General features: G+C 39.5%; 1 protein-coding gene across 7 annotated transcripts in view; it reads left to right on the forward strand.

Moving 5' to 3' along the window:
• Positions 1-17,043, forward strand: part of RERE (arginine-glutamic acid dipeptide repeats) — a 409,563-nt gene that overhangs the window by 280,497 nt on the left and 112,023 nt on the right. For all 7 annotated transcript variants that reach the window (XM_045803582.2, XM_045803583.2, XM_087858422.1 and 4 more), the window contains 3 exons: positions 2,634-2,682; positions 8,785-8,909; positions 10,437-10,536. In XM_045803582.2, coding sequence (XP_045659538.2) covers positions 2,634-2,682; positions 8,785-8,909; positions 10,437-10,536 — 274 coding nt within the window. The remainder of the gene's footprint in view (positions 1-2,633; positions 2,683-8,784; positions 8,910-10,436; positions 10,537-17,043) is intronic.

The following is a 17,043-nucleotide window of genomic DNA, read 5'->3' on the forward strand; positions in this document are numbered from 1 at the left end:
AAAAAAGGGAAAAAGATTAAAATAAAAACACACTAGGAATGTTTGTCCTAGAATTATCAAGGACTTAGCAGTGCATGTGCAGCAGGGGAAATGCTTTCATAGGCATCCACTTGAGAGCCTTGGCATAACATAGACCTTCTAGAAGAACCTGGAAGTTGAGCCGCGGGCACAAGTTACTGGATGGGCTGCGGCTGAAACCTTCTCAAATGACACATTTTGGCTAGACCTGCGTGTAGGCAGGCGAGCATTTGGAAAGTATTTAGAAATACAGGGGAGAGCTTTTGGCAGCTAGTTTTGCTCATAGCTAGTTATGAAACAGAGGGACGAGTTGGAAGGGAAGTGGTCAGTAACACTGGCTGCTTGTTTTTCTTAAAGTAATCATGATTAAAATAGCCTCCTGGCCTATTTGATTCCTCTCAGACCTCCTAAAACAGCATGTCATTCCTACATGAACCTAGTAGAACAGTCCATCTTTTGGTTTGTTTTTCAACATGCCATTTCCCTAGTGGGGAAGTGAAGGTGCTTTGTATATTAAAGACAGTACTTATGCAACCGTTTCTCCCACCCTGTTCCGCCTCTGCAGGGTTTTAATCCCCCCTTGGGAAGCCCTGTTGTGCCCTGCTGATGTGCTCCCCTTCAGAGGTTTCTTTGGAAATTAACCACTGGATGCACTATTGTCTCCCTGTGAAGCCTGCCTAATTTTCATCATTTCCCTTGGCATTTTTGTATTCTGTTTCTCCTGAGATGTTTTATGCTTACCAATGTAGTGATTGGACCTGCTCTGGTGTTTTGGGGATGGGTGCTACTTCCCTGGGTAGTTGGGAGTGTAAGCTCCTTGAGAACTGGGCCACATCTTTCTGTTCTGTTAGTCTTCTCCCTTCCTTTGTTATATCCATTGCCCACTTTCCCCATATAAGACTCTTCATGAGAGGAATTGTTGGATCAAAAGAAGAAAATATTAGACCTGAAGGAAATAATCATTTTCCAGAATTCATTTTAACAACTTCACACATAATGTTGGGGTTATCAACTCTGTGGCGGACAAACACGAGACCATGCAGCATCTGTTATACTCTGCCGCATGGTGAAGTCCACCAGTCACCAGCAGCAGCTCTCACCGTGTAAAAGCCTTCTCCCTGGCACTGCTAGAAATTCAGGGTGGTTGTACAACACAACAGACTTGTTCCTGGGCATGGAAAGGGTGGCCTGAGATCACCCACAGTTAGTCATGACTGAGAGTTGAGGGTAACCAGGAGTTGGGAACGGAGCCCCGGGAGGTCAGGGACTGTATTTCTTTGTCTGTCACTATATACCTAGTGAGTGAGTGCCCTGTGCAAAGCCTGGGACAAAACAGTCAACAAGCATTTCGTGAAGGAGTAAAAGGGGAAGGCAGTTCACACTTTGGGGAATTGTGGGGTGAAATGGGCAGGAGATCAGGAAAGCCTTTACAGAAACAGTGGCTTCCAAAAGGAACCTGGGATGGTTAGGATTTGAAGCAAGAGAAGGTGAGCTTTGCAAGTGTAGTAGGAATGACATAGATGGGGCGCCTGGGTGGCTTACTAGGTTGAGTGTCTGCCTTCAGCTTAGGTCATGATCCCAGTGTTCTGGGATCAAGCCCCGCGTCGGGCTCTGCTTAGCGGGAACCTGCTTCTCCCTCTCCCTGCTGCTCCCCCTACTTGTACTCTCTCTCTGTCAAATGAATAGGTAAAGTCTTTTTAAAAAGAATGACATAGACAGAAACGAGATGAAGTCTTCCACCTCTTAGACCTTCTGGGCTCATTCCCACACATCTTTTTCATCTCTGCTGTGTTTTGCTTTATTAAGAAAGCCTTTTCTGGGGTGTGCCTGGGTGGCTCAGTCAGTTGAGCCCCCAGCTCTTGATTTCGGCTCAGGTCATGGTCTTGGGGTCATGAGATAGAGCCCCTTGTTGGGCTCTGCACTGGGTGTGGAGTCTGCTTGTGATCCTCTCTCCACCTTTCCCTCTGCCCTTTTTCCCCCACCCCCAAAGGCTTTCCTGATGATCTTGTATAAAGAAGTGTGAAAATATTTTATCGCTCACCATCTCGTTAATTCTTTGGCCCTTTTATCATCTGATCTACTATTTGTTTCTTTGTTTTATACCCAGATAAGAATATAAGTTCTAGTAAGGCAGGGGCATTGTGTTGCTCATTACTTTATCACCAATACCTAGGACAGTTTGGAGTGTACAGTCGGTACTTAATAAATATTTGTCAAATGAATGAATGACCCAGTGTGTGTGCTAGGAATCATAGTTCTCTTGTTTATCTTTTAATAAGGTTTACAGTAGGGCATGTGAAATGCTTTGAAAAGAAGAAACCTCTACTGGGATTGTGCTGTCGGAATGTACCTCTCTGAGGTCTACAGGAACGATGGTATGGGTACTCACAACAGGAAGCTGCAGGAGTGGTGTTTTTAGAGGAGAGAGATTTTAGAGACGTGTAAGGGGGTGGGGGAGTGTACAAGTATAGGGCAACACTAGAAATAGTGGGGAACGTAATCTTCCTCTGTCATCCCTCATTTATTTCAAGTGAATTGTTTGCCTTGAAAAAAATGTGCGAATGTTTATGCCAGAACTCTATGCTGCTCACCTCATCTACTCTTTTCCTTGACAGGAGGCTGAACAGCACCCAGGGGGAGATCCGTGTTGGTCCGAGCCATCAGGTAAAACTTCTGCACCAGAGTTCTGTTTCTTATTCTTCTGCTGGCCCTTTATTCTGTTGAGCAGCAACTTAGAATCGTTGTTCTGCTTCAGGGAATTTTATATAAATGCAGGGGTTTTTTTCCCTGACCACTGCATACTTTTTAACAATTGTGGTAAGATACTCATAATATGAAATTTACCATTCTAGACATTTTTAAGTGTACAGTTAAGTGGTTTCAAGTGCATTCATATTGTTGTGGAATCATCACCACCATCCACCCCCAGAGCTTTTTCACATTCCCACACTGAAGCTCTGTCCCCATTAAACACTAGCTCTCCATTCCCCCTCCCCAAGTCCTCGGCAGCCCCTCTTCTACTTTGTCCCCGTGAATCTGACTCCTCTAGGTTTTTCGTATCAGTGGAATAGCCCAATATTTGTCCTTCCGTCTGGCTTCTTTTACTTAACATAAAACTGTCAGGGTGCAGCCATGTTGTGTCACATACCAGAATTTAATTTCTTTTTAAGGCTACCACGTTTCATTTACGCATTCATTCATTCATGGACATTTGGTCACTACGTACTTTAATTGTAAGTTTTTAGAAACCACTGCCCTTCAGAAGAGGCTGAATGGTTAGGCTCTTTGTCGGTCATTAGCTTGTTATGTCGTGACCTGTGTCCTTGCATGTTTTATTCAGTTTACTAAGACTCTTAGTGTCTTGTTTGCCCTCTCTTTCTCTCTCTCTCTTTAATCTCTGTATCAGAATGCTTTGACAGGACCAGAACACTCTGGCTGCACATGGCTGTTTATGGTCTCCTATATCATCACATCCTGGTCAGAAAGGACCGGGGCTCTGCTCAGCATCTGTACAGTTCTCTTGGTGCCCAACCGGTCCCCCCCCAATGGCTGCCTTCTTTCTTAGGCAGTAGCTGAATTTTACTGATTCTAAGATGCGCTTCTTTCTTTCACATTTTATTTTCCCTGCCATCAGGCTTCATTGTACATTCTATAGTGTGATTATAATTTAATTGGCAGCTTTGCTCCTTTCTAAATGCACTAAAATAATAGTGGATCTTACCGTGAATGAAATATAGCAGATGTTGAGAGTAGGAAAAGGATCACCCTTCTTTCCCCCTTAGGAGCAAGGAACATTCTTCCAAAAGGTCTGTAAGTAGTCCCTGTATGTATGTCATTGCCATGGATTGAGTCATTGTCCGTTTTTAAACTGTGAGGAAAGTGGGTTTAGTGTGATCGGCATGGGCTGTCATTTCAGTTGGAATGGAGGTTGGGAGTGAGCCATATGGCCGTCACATAGTACAGATGTGAGACCAGGCAACTCTTTGTAAGGATATAGAGGTTTTAGTAGCCTGTTTAGTTGTTCATTTTTCTGTCTGAATTTTGAGCATTTTTGTATGCCATTCATATTTTTAAGAACCTGTTTTAACTCTGTAATGAGAAAGAAAATAAGAAGTGAAGGAATATTAAAACCAAAACATAGAAACCATCGGGGGCATCTAATTTATAGAAGGCATGTCTCATCCCAGGACTAGGATTATAACTGAGACAGGCAAAAAGAAGCTGCAAGAGGACATTCTCCTTAATGCCTGCCTTGTTCAAGTATACCCTTGCCTTGGTGTGGCCTAGTAGGTGGGTCTGACTACCACCGACTATATTTTCTATCCCCTCAGGCCCACCCAGGGGTTATAGTTTAACCAGGGTACTGAAGTTTTATTTTACTGATTTTTTTTTCCTTGCCATAATAGAAAAAGTGGTTCTTAAGTAAAAGATGCTTAAATTCTTGGAAAGGAACAGATTTACTGTGCTTACGTTCTTGTATACTTTCATTTATTTTATATCAGATTTTAAATATATTTATTAGGCTTTATTTTCAAAAAGAAGTGATTTGGAGGACCAGATGTAACAGGACTGTTTTATGGATTGGCAATATTTTCCTTATTAAAATTTTAATTTTTTAAGTTAGGTATAATATTTAATTAGGTATAATATTAACATATGTAAAAATCAAGAAAGAATAGTAAATCCCTATCCTTATTAGTCAGCTTTCACACATACCAAGTTATGGTCAAACTTGTTTCAGTTATTCTCCTTCACACCTCTCCATTATTTTGAAATGAATCACAAATCTGTCATTTTACTTGTAAATACGCCCCCCCCCTTTTGAAGAGCTCTTTCAGAAAACAAAATCACAATATGTAACACCTAATAAAAATTAGCAATTTCTTAAATACCCCCTTGATCCAGATTTCCCTAAATTTCTCTTTTTTTTATAGTTCAAATTGGAATCTGAGTAAGAGCCATGCATAGCAATTGGTTGATCGGTCTCTTAAATCTCTTTTAATTCATATATTCTTCTCATTTTTTCCCCCTTCTCTCAGTGTATGTATCGAAGAATGTTGAGTGTTTTGTCCAGTAGGGTGTCCCATAGTCTGGATTTGGCTGATTTCATCTTTAAGTGTGATTAGACTTGTTTCCTCATCCTTGGCATATCTTGAAAATTAGTAGTTAAATCTAGAGGTTTAATACCATCCTAGTTTAGTCCTCTGCCCCTGGTGTGGGTAGTGCTGTGTATGTCCACCAGGAGGTACGTGTGTCCTTGTAATGCTGATTTGCAGCCATGGCTTCTTACTGGGGTCCACCCTTTAAGATGGTGGTATTCTAATTCTGTCATTCCTTCATTTATGAGGTGAATAAAGGAAGCTTTCCTTTTAGCCCCAACCATTTGATTTTCAGAATCATGTAGGAAAGGCAAGATAAATGCTCAGTTCCTTCCTTCTATTCACCAGTTTTCAAAAATACTAGGTTGGTTTCCTAACATTTTCCAGCCGTCACCAGTGGACTTTAAATTATTTGTTATCTGCTAACCAGTTGTCCTTATTCTTACTGATGATTAAATTATCCATTTGAGGCTGGTAGGATGCTTCTTCCTGCCATCTTCTGTGTCCGGATTTTTGGTAGGGTTCTTTTAACTGGTATGACATAATTTTAATGTCTCATCTTGTACGTTCCTTGCACTTGATCTAGAATTAAACCTTTCTCATGGGAGCCCTTATTGTTTTATTGGGAAGTGACATTTTTTGACTGGGTGCTGGGGTGTTCATTGTTACTAGGTTGGTTACTATTCCTAGGCCTTTTCAGGGGACAGATTAGAAAATACGCCCCCCCCTTTTTTTGAAGATAAAATATATTGTAGATTCTAATTCCAATTCAGATTTTTATCTGGGTTTTATATTTAATTCTATCTTTCTTTCCTTTTATATCTATATCTTTTCCCCATGTCTCATCCTATTTTCAAATGACTCCAATTATTCATTTGCTTTAATCCCATCATACATATATAATAGTGCAGAATAATAGTACTTACACTGCTACAAACGATATGGTTATTGAAAATAGTTTAATATTAAAATTTTTTTGGTCTTAGTATATATCCCACTAGGGCTTTATAGGCAAATTAATATGTGTTTTAAAGTTAGTGGAAATAATTCCTAGAGAGGAACCAACTCAATATATAGTTAGTGCATTTATTTCACTTTGCTTTAGGGTTTTTAAGAGATTGTTGTTTTTTTAATTTCATTTTGTTTTTATAATTATGTAAAGTTATTCACATAGCCCCAAAGTCAAATGTACAAAGGAAGAAGTATGCTCAGAAAAGTCTGCTATGTCTGTCCCCTCCACATTTTCCTTCTCTTCCTGATGGATAATTGTTATTTTTGTTTTTTTAAGGTTTTGATGTATCCTTCCTATTTTGATTCCCCAACCCTCTGTTCTTAGATAAGTGGTAGCACAATATACACACTTTTACCAGCTTTCTTTTAGCAGTGCACCTGCTGTTCCTCCATAGCAGTAGTGCAGGGTGCCTCCTCGCTTCCTTCTGCCACTTCATGGAACTCCACTGGGGGGATGGAACAGTTTATTCTTCCAGTTCCTATTGGGCATTTAGGTTGCTTCCAGTCATGTGCTAGTACAAGTAATGCTGTAGTGAATGGCCTGAGCATACAGATTTTGATATTTTTGCCAAAGTATCTTTGGAATATATTCCCAGAAGGGGGATGGCTGGCTTAAAGGGGAAGTACACATGGCAATGTGAGGACATGACAAAATGCCCTTCTGTAGAGATTGTACCATTTTTTAAAAATTTGTGCTAGCAACTCATGCAAGTGCTAATACCACAGCCTATTTGTATAGTGTCACACTTCAGGATTTATGTCATTCTGATAGATGAGAAATGGTATCTCAGTGTCATTGATTTGGCTTTTTCTTATGAGCAAGTTTGACCATGTTTTCCTATCATTAAGAGCCATTTGCATTTCCTTTTCTTTAAACTATCTAACTGTATTTCCAGCTTATTTTTCTCTTGGGGGGGGTGTCCTCTCCCACAATAATAATACTTGTTAGCGAATTTAACAAACAGCCATTGAAGAGCTATTACACCAGGTACCGTACTTGGTGCTGGGGAAGCAGAACTCTGTACAAATGTCGAAAAAGGCCTTTTGATGCAAGTATCTGTTGTGTTTTAAATTTTATTCCAATATGGTCACTATGTCTTAAGCAGAACTCATTGAGGCACCCAATTAAATGTTAGAAAAGTCAACACTAAGTTAAAGAAGAGCATCCTTGTTTGGAGAAAGTCAGCTCGTGATACACATTTAGAGGTATCAGAGATCTCCTGTGAGGCAGACTGGGAGCAATAGGACCACATGGTCTGCTAATGTTATGTTTTGCCACAAGATTGTTTCTTAAAAAATCAAAGTTTCTGGACTTTGGAAAAGAATCAGGGGATATACAAGTCCTGGTTCTCATTCCTGCTTGATTGCTTTCCCTGGACAGGGCAGCACTCTCTCCATTACACCCTGGTTCCCTTAACTCCTTAGCACCTGATACCTGTGTGCCCAGGACCGGAGCCACCGCCACAGGTGACTATGAGCACTTGAAATGTGGCTAGTCCAAACTGGGAGGTAATGCTTTACTTCATGTGGATGCTAGAATGTTTAAAACGAAATGTGTAGCTCTCATTTTATTTCTATTGAACAGTGCTGCCTTATCCTCTCCTTGCTTCATTTAATTTTTTTGGCTCGTTTCTGTGGACACTGGAGCTTTCTAACTGTAGCTCTTAGTTTAAAATATTCGACCAATGTGTCCGTGTTCATCATTTGAGACAGTGGGAACGTGTGTTTTCACGATGGTTGACGTTCTCGGCCTCTGACGGTTGTGGTAGTCCCAGTACCTGCTGACTCTTGCTCTGCCCCAGCAGAGTGACAATGGGAACACGCTAGGAGTATTTGGATCTCTAACCCTGAGGTGACTTAGAGCACTGCCGTTCAAATATTTCAAACAAAATTTTATTGAGGTATGCTCGACATACAGTGAACTGTTCATATCTTACGTAGACTGTTGAGTCTGCTGTAATAGTTGATGTCAAGGTGTGCATTTCTCTTGTCTCTGAAAGCTCCTTCCCGTCCCTTCACAAGCAGTCCATTCCTCCTGAAGCTACTGCTGGTCTGATTTCTGACACCATCATTTAGTTCAACTGTGTTTTTAATGTTAACTCCAATTCTGTGTCTTTTTTTATGTTTACCTTGATAATACTATATCTATATATATATATAGATTACTATATATTACTAACTGTCGTGAGAGTAGCTTAACTTAATAGGATAACTCGTTTGGTTTTTTAGCAAATATCCTTAGGTGAGGTTTCATTATTTATATCTTTGTAAACTTGTTATATTGGAAATGTGTGTGTGTTTTCCCTTCTTTATCAAGGAACTATTATGTCCTGAGGGTTTTTTTTTTCCTAATTTTTTCTGATTTCTTTTATTCACATGAATCCATTTCTGTTTCACTCTTTGAATCATGCTGGCACTGGTTTATTTTAACACTGTTTGCTGCTGCTTAAGTAGAGATCAAGCAGTCCATTGTGAAATCTTCTATGGTGAAATGATCCTGAAACGTGCTACAGGCTGTGGTGACTCACGGTATTTCTGTGATTTCGGCACCGCCTGAAGAAAGAGCTCAGTGACTACTGCGTCTGTTCCCAGGGCCTGCTGTTGAGGCCGCTCTTAAATGCCCACTGATTGTGACTTCTTCATCCCTGTCTTACAGGCCAAACTTCCTGAATTGCAGCCGTTCCCTTCTCCAGATGGTGACACTGTGACCCAACATGAGGAACTGGTCTGGATGCCTGGAGTTAATGACTGTGACCTCCTTATGTACTTGAGGGCAGCAAGGTAATACGAATTCTCCCCATTCTCCCCTCTGAATTCAGCCATCTGAATTGATTAGGAGGCAATAAACGTTCTCCTTTCCCCTGAAATTTTATTTATACATCGAACATTCTCTCATTTTATGTTTTGCTATACCCTCTGTAGTCAGAGCTCTGATTTTTCTTGCCAGAGAAGTTTACCATGGTAAAGTCAGTTTTTTTTCCCTCAGTGTTTGCCTCACATCAGATTTTGGAACTCTTCAGAGGGGAAACATCTTAAGCCATAGATGGAATTATCAATACTTCTAAATACAAGTTGAGTAATTGGGTCATGTAGCCTGTTTTAAAATCCCATTACAGATTTCTCTACTTTAGGCTGTTCATTGACGCCTGACCCAAGCTTGGTGTTTTTGTGGCTTAGTACATAAGAACTTGCAGCTTACAAATGCCTAAAATAAAAAAGATAAGTTTAAATCTGTCCCTCCACATCACAGTGTGGGCAGAGAGCCTTCCTTCGTCGGCAGTGGTCTCTGGGACTCACTGCGGTTTCAGCAGCGTGCACTAGGGCAGGTCCCGGAACTGAGTTCTAATCCTGTGGTCATCTGTGCGGTGTGTAGAGGCACAGAGCAGAGATGAGGGTGCCTCAGTGCAGTGCGTGAGTGGCCGCTAAGAATTCTTTTCATCCTCTTCCCCACTTTTAACTCACCTAAGGTTAGTTGATGTACAGCATGAAAGGAATATAGCAGAGTGTCAGAGGATTTAATTTTTTTTCAAAAGATATTTCTTTCAAAAGATTGTACTCTAGCCAACTGTTGTGGCACATAGCTTTAGCTTATTCATGCCCTGAAAACTAAACTGAGTACTGGTAAAGCATGGGAAGAAATAACACACCTGGATGACTGGAGTCAACGAAACATTTTCCTATGTGATTGAGTGAAGGGTGAACTGTAGAGGATCTTAGAAAAAAAATTTTTTTTTGAGACAGTGAGAGAATCTTAAGCAGGCTCCACGCTCTGCTCTCATGATCCCAGAGTCCTGGGAACCAGTCCCTCATTGGGCTCCTTGGCTCAGCAGGGAGTCTGCTTCTCCCTCCGCTGCTCCCCCTGCTTGTTCTCTCTCTCTCTGACAAATAAATAGGTAAAATGTTAAAAAAAAAAAAAAAAAAGAAATCAGACTCTTAGCTGACTGAGCCACACAAGTGCCCCTAAAAAAAATTTTTTTTAAGGTTTTATTTATTTGAGAGAGAGTGTGCATGAGCGTGCAAGTGAGGGGAGGGGCAGAAGGAGAGAGAGAGAGAATCTCAAGCAGACTCCGTGCTCAGTGTGGAGCCTGGGCTCAGTCTCAAGACCCTGAGATCATGACCTGAGCCAAAACCAAAAGTCAGCCACTTAACGAACTGAGCCACCCAGATTCCCCTAGAAAAGCAGAAACAGGACTGAGAACTCTGGTTTATCATGCATGTAGTAATGGAATTTGGTTTGGGCTGAGAATGTACTGTGAAAACTGTGGGTTAAAATTTCTTTGCTGATGTTTTCCCTTTCTGTCCCCCAAGGAGCATGGCGGCATTCGCAGGGATGTGTGATGGAGGTTCCACAGAAGATGGCTGTGTTGCAGCGTCTCGGGATGACACTACCCTCAATGCACTGAATACAGTGAGTCTTTTGAAGTTGCCCAGGGTGGGAACAAAGTTCTTTTTCCCTTGTGCTGGCTGTAGGGAGTATGCGATGAGTATGGAACATGGAGGAGCCTGGAATCTTAGGAGTGAGTAGTGTGGTATAGTGCTGGAATTGAAAGATGGGTTGCGGTCTTGGCTGTGGGCCCCATGACCTTGATCCAGTGATGTGGCGCCTCTAGGTTCATTTCCTCATCTGGGTCTGTACCTCAGGATTGTGTTGAGCCTCAAATGAGAGCCTGGTGCTAGTGGTTGGTCTTCACCAAGATCCCACAAAGCCGACCACTGTTAACAGATGATTTTATTTAATCCTCACAATGTCCCTCTGAAGTAGATTTTATTATTATCACCATTGTAGATGTGAGGAAATAAGTTTGGAGTGATTAAGTCACAAGCCAGGGTCATACACTCAAGATGTGAATCTAGAGGCCATACCATTTGCCTTCTTCTCTGTCTCTGAGATTGTGAATTTGAAAGTGTGTGGGAATAGAGAAGAAGTCAGACTTCCTGGAACAAATTCGTTTTTTTATAGATGTGGCTTTGGAGCCATGTAAATATTTCACATGATTATACAAAAATTGAGTTTTAAAATAATCCCTAAAAAAATCTGAAGTAAAATGTAACAAGTGAGTCTAACCGTACTGAGTTGGTTGTATGGTGTCCTTCAGGATTACTCATCTGCTCTAAGCCTGTAACGCACAGCAGCTCAGAAGAACAAAACTCGAATTGCTATAAATAGTATGATCACTGAAACCAGTTTACTTTTTTTGGACTCCTTTTTGACGTTAAAATACACCCTATAGGACTGTGTAGGAAAATTAATGTATTTTAAAGTTTCTTGAGATAATTCTTCTCTGTGTGGTTACTCATGTGAAATCATCAAATCTGATGAAGTAATAATGGATTTCTGTGCATTACTAATGTACTAATAAAGTTACATATATTTACATAGGATACTAACCACCCTTTTTGTTTTTCATTTTTCTTGAGAGGTCACTGTGGTTGGAAGGGACTTTTGAGATCATCTGTTCAGTCTCTAAATAGATAAGAATCTAAGGCTCAGGGGCGCCTGGGTGGCACAGCGGTTAAGCGTCTGCCTTCAGCTCAGGGCGTGATCCCAGCATTATGGGATCGAGCCCCACATCAGGCTCCTCGGCTATGAACCTGCTTCTTCCTCTCCCACTCCCCCTGCTTGTGTTCCCTCTCTCGCTAGCTGTCTCTATCTCTGTCAAATAAATAAATAAAAATCTTTAAAAAAAAAAAAAAGAATCTAAGGCTCAGGTAAGGCCAGATGATTGTCGAATGCCAACAATCCAAAAACTTAATAATGGAGGATAGAAAATAACCCAGGTTCCCAATTTTCTACTCCCCAGCTTGCTTGCAGGGAAGCATGTGGATATGGCTGATTTATAGAGGAGGTCTAGTTGTGTTTGAGTATTACATGACATGATCATAGTCTCTTATGTGTTAGAGATTGAGTGATCTTACTGGGATTGGGCCATGTGCTAAATAACTGCATGATTTTTTATATTCCCATACATTTATTTCTTTTACTTTCTCACCTCTTCCATACTGAGAGTTTTTGTTTTTATAAAGGGACTTTGTTCTGAGTATACATGATAGAGCCAGAAGGGGCCTGTGAGAGTATTCTATCGATGAGGAATCAGAGACTCAGATCAGTGAACCTGTAGACAGTGGGAAGGGTTTGAGTGTTGTGAATGTCTATGAATTCAAAATACCCTAAAAACTGTGTGTTTATTCAGAGTAACTCTATGATATGAGCTTGTCTTCTGTGGGGTTTTTTGCATAAAAGCTTTATGAAAAAATTTCCCCTTTCACGACCATGCTGATCAATTGAATTTTTAAATAACGAAGATATTGCCATATTTAATTAAATGTCTATTTTTGGCACTTTACTGAATTGATCTGATTTGTTCTTTTCCTTATTTTAACCCCTCTAAGGATTCTGTAGAACATGCTTCTATACAGAAATAATTTGGGCTATTTTTGCCCATGGTCCTTTGTAGCAAGTTCCTTCTGAAGTTTTCTTAAACATTGCCAGAGGGCTTTTGGTTTTATGAGTTTTTATTTCTGTGAGGCTGCTTTCCCGTCATTTGAAATTTTCCTGTCTAGGCACGTCCAAAATGGCTCGAGTGTCTTGGATTATGCAATCCAAGTGCATTTAGCCACCAAAGGACTGAGTTGTATGTACATTTTGTGATGAATGGAAAAGTTTAGTGGCTGTTTTAATTTTTCTACTTCATTGTTTTACTGGCTCACAGAGTTTTAGTTGTAGAGACTTTCTTTAATGAAAAGTGAATTGAAAAATCTTATGAGAAGTTAATATTTATTTCAACTTCCTGGGAGTAATGGTGGTTTCAATCTGTGTTAAGTAATAAGTTTAAAAGATAAATATGTTGTCATGTGAGAAGTATTTATTTTTTTCTTAAAGTCAAAACAAGGTTAGGCATTTCTCAGTTTAGAATAAACCTGTGTCTATTTCCTGTTTCTCAGGGCAGTACAGAAATTTAAAGTATATGAAATTCTACAGTATAGCCATATTATAGTGTTTAACATCTGAGTAGGACTATTTAAATTTAAATGCATTTAAATAAATAATTTGATCTTTAAAACTGCCATCTCTAATAGAAATTTTTGAGCTGTTAGTTCTTAATGACAGTTTCAGGGAGCTATTTTTAAAAAGAAGCTCTTCTACCTTACTCGTTTTGACTCAATTTTTCTTCATTTTCACAAATGAGATTTTTAGTGTGTAAGTTTTAAAACAACATGGGGTAAAATTTATGTATAATCTGCTCTGATTTGAAGTGTACAGTTTGATGTTTTTTTTCAGATTATATACTAGTGAAACTACTACAGTGATCAAAATACAAAACATTTCCAAATTCCCTCTAGTTTCCTCATGCACTTTTATAATCCTTTACTGCTTCTAGCTTCAGACAACCATTGATACGTTTCCTCACATCGTGGATTGGTTTGCATTTTCTAGAATGTTGTATGAATGGAATATCTTATGTAATCCTTTGGGTCTGGCTTTTTTCAGTGTAATTTTGAGATAGATTTCTGCTGTTGCATTATCAATAGTCCCTTTTTATTGCTGAGTAGTGTTCTAGTGTATGGATGGTCACAGTATTTTATCCATTCACCTGGTGATGGACACTTGTGTTGTTTCCAAGCTTTTGGCCATTATGATAAAGGTGTTCTGAACACTGTTACTCAGTCTTTGTGTAGATGTGTATTTTCATTGCTGTTGGGTAAATACACCTAAGGAGTGAAATGGCAGGATTGTACGTGTGCAGGTAGCTTTTTAAGAAACTGTCAAACATGTCCAAGTGGCCATACCATTTTATATTCCCATCAGTAGTATGTTAGAATTTCAGTTCTTCAGCACCCTCAACAAGACTTTATGTTGTCAGTCTTTTTCCTTTTAGCGATTCTAATGGGTGTGTAGTGATACCTCACTGAGATTGGTTTGTTGGTAAAGATCCCTCAGCATTTACTTTACTAGTGGTGTCTGTCTGTGTCTCATTCAGTGAGGTTTTAATTTGAATCTCCTGACTGTCTTGTCATATTGAGCATCTTGTCTTGTCTTAGTGACCGTTTGTATGTCTTCTTTTGTAAGGTATCTTTTGCCCAATTTTAAAAATTGAATTGTTTTTAGTATATTTAGTTGTAAGAGTTGTTTTTATATTAGAGTTACAGTTCCTTTGATACATGTATTTACAAATATTTCCTCCCATACCATGACTGTTTTTCTATAATGGTGGCTTTTAGACAAAATGTTTAATTTTCCTGAAGTCCGATGTATCGTTTTCCTTTTGTGAAAGTTTCTTCGATCACCCCGTGATAACAGATTGTTTCTGTGCTTTCTTGATGTTTTAGTTCTTGCCTTCAGGCCTGTGATTCTTTTCAAATTAATTTTGTATGTGATGTGAGATAGGGGTGAAAGTTGCCAGTTGTTGGAGCAACAGTTGTTGAAAACGGACTTTCTCATTTCATTGCCTTGATGAACAACAACTGCTATTGAACAACAACTGCTATATAAGCATATATAGCAGTTTGAGTCTTTTTCTGGATTCTCTTCTGTTTCACTAATATAATATCTGTCTTTTCACCAGTACCTCAGTATTTTGAGTACTGGAGCTTTGTTTTTGTTGTCGTTGTTGTTGCTGTTGTTGTTTTTATGAGAGAGAGAGACATGCACCTGTGCTGGAGACTGGTGGGAGAGGTAGGGGATGGGGTCGAGGGAGAGGGAGAATCACAAGCAGGCTCCCCGCCAGGCTCCATCTCTTAACCCTGAGATTATGACCTGAGCCAAAATCAAGAGTCTGATGCTCAATCAGCTGAGCCACCCAGGTGCCCCTTGAATACTTTAGCTTTATTGGAACTCAGGTAGTGTAAATCTTTCTACTTTTTACTTGTTTTTTAAGTTTCTTGTGGCTATCTTAGGTCATTTGCATTTCCGTATAAATTTTAGAATCAGCTTGCTGTTTCTGTTTTTAAAAAGGCTTGATGGTATTTTCATTGGGATTGCATTGAGTCGATGGTTCAGGCTAGGAAGAATTGACATCTTAACAATATTGAATCCAGAACATGATACATAGCTTCATTTAAAATTTGTTTTTAAATTTATTTATGTAATCTCAGGGCACCTGGGTGGCTCAGTGAGATAAGTGTCTGACTCTTGATTTCTGCTCAGGTCTCAGAGTCATGAAATCGAGTCCTGCTGCTCGGCTCCGTGCTGGGTGTGGACCCTGCTTAAGAATCTCTCTCTGCCTCTTTCTCTACACACCCTGCCTCCTCTTTCCCCTCTCTTAAAAAAGAAAAAAAAAGTAATCTCTGTGGGGCTCGAATTCACAACCCTGAGATCAACAGTTGCACTATCTACTGACTGAATCTGCCAGGCATCCCACGTACCTTCATTTTTAAAAGAGGTCTCACTAATTTTTTTTAGTAAAATTTTATAGTTTTCAATGTACAGGTCGTATACATATTATGTTAAATTTATCCCTAAGTAATTACTGTTTGAAAATTCGATTGTTAATAAAATTATTTTTATGTTTGAAAGAGATTATTTGTTCATTTATTTGTTTGAAAGAGAGAAGGGGGAGTGCATGAGTGGGGGGGAGGGGCAGAGGGACAAGCAGACTCCCTTGCTGAGCAGGGAGCCCAACACCGGGCCTGATCCCAGGACCCTGAGATCATGACCTGAGCTGAAATCAGACGTTAAACTGACTGAGCCACCCAGGCGCCCCTAAAATTATATTTTTAACTTCAATTTCTAAAAGTTCACTGATAGGATAGAAATACAAACAATTTTAATGTGCTGACCGTGTACCTGTTCTTGCTGCTGATTTCTAGTGGCTTTCTGGTTGGTTTCTTAGGATTTGTCTGTACACAATCATGTCATCTGCAAATAAAGACAGTTTTACCTCTTTCTTTCTGATTTATGCATTTTGTGTCTTTCTCGTGCTTCATTGCACTTGCACGGACCTGTAGTACAGTATTAAATAGAAACAATGGAGTGGACGTCTTTGTCTTATTTCTCATTTTAGGGAGAACACGTTTAGCCATTCACTAATAGGTGCAGTGTAGGGTAGTTGTTGAGAATGTTCTCCTTTATATCAAAGTTTGTTTTTTATCATGAATGGGCATTAAATTTTGTCAGATGCTATTTTTTTGTGTAACTAATGACATGATCATTGCTTGTTATACTGTATTTCGTTAATTTGGTAAATTATATTGATTAATTTCAAATGTTAAAGCAAGTAGGCATTCCTAGGATAAATTCTACTTAGTCATTATGTACTGTTGGATTCAGTATGCTTATATTTTGTTAAGAACCTTTACATTTGTATTCATAAGGGATCCTGAGCTGGAGTTTTCTTTCTTTGTAAATAAATCTTTTTTTAAAAAAGATTTTATTTATTTATTTGAGAGAGAGAGGGAGACACAAGTTGCGGCGGGGGGTGGGGAGCAACAGAGGGAGAGGGAGAAACAGACTTCCCGCTGAGCAGGGAGCCCAGTGCATGCTTGATTCCAGGACCCTGGATCATGACCTCAGCTGAAGGCAGATGCTTAACTGACTGAGCCACACAGGTGCCCTGAAAATAAATAAATCTTAGAAAAAGAGTTTGTAAAGGATTGGGTGTGTGTGTGTGTGTATTCATTGTTAAATATTTGATAGATTTCACAGTGAAGCCATCTGGGACTAAATTTTTTTTATGAAAAGTTTAAAATTACAAATAGACATAGGCCTATTTATATTTTATATTTCCTCATGTGTCAGTTTTGGTAATCTACTGATCTGTGACTTTAAACTTTTCAGGTTATCAAATTTATTGGTAAAAATGTCAAATTACCCTGTGTTACTTTTTTAACATCTGTAGGATTTGTAATTTTGACCCTTCTTTCATTCCTAATATTGGTGATTTGTGTCCTCTCAATCAGTCTTAAATAGAGGTTTATA

The sequence above is a fragment of the Ursus americanus genome, chromosome 33 (genome assembly GCF_024610735.1).
Source record: "Ursus americanus isolate L20-20 chromosome 33, mUrsAme1.1.p, whole genome shotgun sequence".
In the NCBI taxonomy this organism is placed as follows: domain Eukaryota; kingdom Metazoa; phylum Chordata; class Mammalia; order Carnivora; family Ursidae; genus Ursus; species Ursus americanus.